The sequence below is a fragment of the Zeus faber genome (genome assembly GCF_960531495.2).
Source record: "Zeus faber genome assembly, chromosome: 18".
Lineage (NCBI taxonomy): Eukaryota > Metazoa > Chordata > Actinopteri > Zeiformes > Zeidae > Zeus > Zeus faber.
In genome coordinates, this window is record NC_137210.1 from 8,381,595 (window position 1) to 8,386,434 (window position 4,840).

Consider the following 4,840-nt stretch of genomic DNA (forward strand, 5'->3'; position numbering starts at 1 on the left):
ACATACTTACGTATCTACCGACTTACGTACTTACGTATCTACCTACGTACTTACTTATCTACCTACTTATACACTTATCTACCTGCTTACTCACTTATTTATCTACCAACTTACTTATTTACTTATCTACCCACTTAGTTACTTAGGTACCTACTTACTTACATACATACTTACTTACTCATCTGCCTACTTAATGTACTTATCTACACATATACCTTCTTACTTACTTACTTACTTATTACCTACTTACTGAATCACTGATCTACCTACTTACTTATATACATATCTACCTACTTATTTAATTACTTACATACATATAAAATATATCAAATGAATACCATATATATATAATAATACAAACAATTCAATTCAGGAATGGCATTCACTTGAAATGAAATGAGACAACATCATGTATGTAGTTTACCAAGATGCTCTCCCAGTGCTAAGAGAGAAAAATAAATACAAACAATTTAATAGTAAATACTCATTGTTTATTTTGGAAGTATCTTTTAGGATGAAATGATTCATGATGGATGGAGCACTGAATCAACATAATCATTTCATCACAAACTTTTTGTTTACCCACTAGTGGTGACCTTTGCTGCTTACATGTCAAATTAATATTCTTCGCATGACACAGTGTCGCACAATGCTTCTTGATAACAATAACATTTCATAATCTGTAGATGTCAATGATGATTTCTTCAGATTCATTTGCCATGGTTGGTTGTAAATTCAATCAATCTTCGACAAAGTTCAAAGACCATGAAACACCCACCCACAAACACACACACACACACACACACTCTACTCCCCCTCCTCCTCCCCCCTTTGCCAAATGTGTGTCGACCCACTTGGCCGGGTTATAAATGTCAGCCGCAGCCCCCAGACCTGCACCTTCTTACCCAGCCTGGCCTCTCCTGGACCCAACCATGAGACAGCACCCTCACACACTGTCTCTCTGCCTGGCCCTGGCTCTCAGCCTCGCTGTCGCGTGAGTAGGCCCACTTAATCTCAAATAGTGTGGAATAGCTGCTTCTGTATGTGTGTGTTTAGAAAATTGTATTGGACGGAACATTTTTCGCAATGTAATGTTTGATGATGTAATGTTTAATATCGTAGTCCATACAGTTCAACGTAGCTTCTATCTGGCGGCCACATAACAGAAAGGAGTTAAATTATTTATTATGCCCTCTTTTCATCCAGGCATGATGATGGAACTGGTGAGTAAAACAATTTTAAACAATAAAAGTTCACTATTGTAAAATGATATAATGTACGTTGTTAATCTGCTTCCATTACTGACTTCTGTTTCCAATTCTTCTAGTACATTCCCATCCTCATGACCATGCTGCCCATACTGCAGAGGTCCTCGACCGTTGCCAGGGACTCGAAATGGACGCTGTATCGGTGAATGAAGAGGGCACTCCATACTTCTTCAAAGGTGAGTTCCCTCACATTGAGGCGTAACAGGGTTCGTCACTTTTTACTTTATTTCATAGGTTTAACTTGTTTAAATTGTTTGTCCTTTTTGCTCAGGGCGGTTCCCTTGCAAAATGTGAGCATGTCAAAATGAACAACAAGGTTGCAGATATCATAAACATAATCATAAAACTTTTAAAAGCAGGTAAGCATTTTGTTGGTATTGTTGTTTGTTAGGTGACCACTTGTTCAAGGGCTTTGACGGCAAAGCTGAACTTTCCAACAAGTCCTTCTCTGAGCTGGAAGACCATCACCACCTGGGCCACGTGGATGCTGCCTTCCACATGCACTTTCTGGACAGCCCCAATGAGCACGACCGCATGTTCCTATTCCTGGTACAGGGCACCCCTCTCTGAAGGTTCTCGCCTTCCTCTCTAGAAATTCACAGATAGTCTGTCGCTGGACAAGCTTCAAAGTGTAACTCTCTCTGTGACACAGGACCAAAAGGTGTTCAGCTACTACCAACACAAGCTAGAGGACGGCTTCCCCAAGGACATCTCCGAGGTTTTCCCCGGGATCCCCAACCACCTTGATGCCGCCGTGGAGTGCCCCAAGCCTGATTGCGAAGAAGACTCTGTCATCTTCTTCAAGGGTATGTGCATGTGCGAGTACATTACTTACAGGCACGTTAGAGGCGGAATTAAACTCCTTCCTTCCCTCCTTCTGAATCGCCATCGTCCTCCGACAATCTATCTCTTCCCTCTGAAGCTGATGACATCTACCACTACAACGTCAGGACCAAGGCGGTGAGGGAGAAGGCGTTCAAGAGCATGCCGAACTGCACCTCGGCCTTCCGCTTCATGGACCACTACTACTGCTTCCACGGCCACCAGTTCTCCAAGTTCGACCCCGAGACGGGCGATGTGCACGGCCGCTATCCCAAAGAGGCACGCGACTACTTCACCAGGTGCTCCGAGTTTGGTGAGTGCTGAACTGAAAACAAATAAACCTTGGGATGAGCCTTGTTTGGATGGAGTACGCTGCGTACTGATTGTGTAGATAAAACAGCGGCATCATTGCATTGGCATGTCCCCCCCCCCCCCTCTCTCTAGGCAAAGGCAGCGACCACCTGCAGAGGGAACGCTGCAGCCGCGTGCACCTGGACGCCATGACCTCTGACAGTGCTGGAAATCTCTACAGTTTCAGAGGTGAAGCAAGCAGTGGCTGCCCAGGGATGGAATTCACTGCCTAGGCTGATTCCTGAGCACTAAACTCCTAAAATAATTTTCAATTATATAGGACCAATCCAATACTTCCAGCCATTACCATTATAATGGAACAGTGTAGAATAAGGCCTAGTTGTAATTAGGATATAATGATCAATATATAATTCATTTTCAAATATCACCTAACATGCCTCTATGTGTCAAGACTCACTTTTCTTGATTATCGGATATTTGGAACTTATATGGCCCTTGGTATCAGATTGTTGTATTTGGGATATTCACTGATAGCAATACTTTCTTTCAGATAACCTGTACTGTGCATCCCTCCTCTGTTTACGAGCTGGCATTGCACCATTACCCAGACAAAATACCAAGAAAACACTTATAGACGGCGATTACGCCTCCTTCATTTGTTCTCTGGTTGATGTTTTTATTTTTTCAGGCCACCACTTCATTCATAGAGATGACAAGAACAATCTCACGTCTGATACAATTGAGAGTGATTTCAAAGAGCTGCACAGCAATGTGGACGCTGTCTTCTCCTATAAGGATCACCTTCACATGATCAAGGTCAACAATGCACACACACACACATACATACACACACGCACACACACACACACACACACACACACACACACACACACACACACACACACACACACGCCTTCACATATTAAGTATCCATTTCCGCTACACTACAGGATGACCAGGTGTTTGTTTACAAAATCGGCGAGCCCCACACCCACCTGGAGGGCTACCCCAAGCCTCTGAAAGAAGAGCTGGGCATCGAGGGCCATGTCGATGCCGCCTTCGTCTGCGACGACCAGCAAGTCGCTCACATTGTGAAAGGTAAATACAGAGTCAATAGGAGAATATAATTTGGGGATAATGTACGCTCTGCACAATATAAGGCTACACCACCACCTCACACGTCTTAGGGATATACCATTAGAATGAATTGGTCTTCTTTGACTTTGACTTCACCACGTCATCGTACTCCTCTCAAACAATGGTGTTTGGTAAATGGTGTACTTCTTGATAGAAATGCATTTTGCTGGAATAGATGCAGGACCTTTACCCCCCCCAAAATATCAGCCAAAACCTATTCACTTCAGCCTGGGCATTCATATTTTCAGATCCAAAGTGGCTGTCCGAAACAAACACAATCTTTCCTTGCCACCCATTCAGGTCAGAACATCTATGATGTGAACCTGGAGGAGAGCCCTCGCGTGGCGACCAATGAGCGGTCATTGTCTTTCTTCAAGAGGGTGGATGCCGCTTCGTGCGACAAAGACGGTGTGAAAGTGGTCGTGGGCAATCACTTCTACAGCTTTGACAGCCCCATGATCATGATCACCGCCAAGTCTGTGCCCGAACAACACCGTGTGTCTGTGGAGCTGTTGGGCTGCGACCACTAAAGGCCTCCAGGCGTTTGGGGTTCACAAACGGAATGTTATGAACATGGAATCATTACATCATATCCTACAGCTCCAGTAACATTGTCCAAGACCCACCAGTGCCGCCATGACCCCCGACCCCTGATCCCGCTCCTGTTTTAATACGTCTGAGTCTTCTAACTCAGACTTATTCTCATTTCTCACACTGCCATGGCAGATACCTGAAGTTTTCGGGGGGTGGGGTGGCGGGGCTTCACAAATTTCGATGTTATTCATTTTATTCCCTGCAGTTGTGAATAAATGTATATGACACGTAACCAATTTGTTCTCTGTCTGGATCTTTCCTTTAAATACTCATTCTGGACAAAATGTGGGGGCTACATTTTTGCCAAATATTAATACCCAGTCATTTTCTGAAGTATTTATATTAAGTCTAATTTAACTTCCATGTTATTTCCTAAATGAGTGAACTAACTGCTGCACTACTAGTTATCTATCATTAGGGGGCACAAGAGTTCTATTTGACCCATGTATGAATGTGCTGAGTCAGGGGCGGTCTTAGCAATTTGGAGGCCCCAAGCAGGACCAACATGAACAAAAAATATTAAGAGACCACGTGACGAGATTACAAATGTATTAAATAGTATTTTAAAATACTATATTAATTGATTTCAGGGACGGGTCGGGGGTCAGTCCAGCAAAAAAAGCAATTCACTCATTTTGTTCCCGACTTTAACTGCAGCGACTCACAGGCTGAAGTGAGACTCCGATCCCGAACCAAAAGAGCTGAGT

General features: G+C 43.6%; 1 protein-coding gene across 1 annotated transcript; it reads left to right on the forward strand.

The window, feature by feature from the left end:
• Positions 1-932: 932 nt before the first annotated feature.
• Positions 933-4,069, forward strand: hpxa (hemopexin a; the record flags this gene model as incomplete). Its single annotated transcript, XM_080019534.1, has 10 exons — positions 933-994; positions 1,207-1,223; positions 1,328-1,444; positions 1,660-1,817; positions 1,921-2,074; positions 2,191-2,403; positions 2,535-2,630; positions 3,091-3,218; positions 3,353-3,500; positions 3,840-4,069. 10 exons carry the CDS (start codon positions 933-935, stop codon positions 4,067-4,069), a joined length of 1,323 nt encoding a protein of 440 aa, XP_079875660.1.
• Positions 4,070-4,840: the final 771 nt, after the last annotated feature.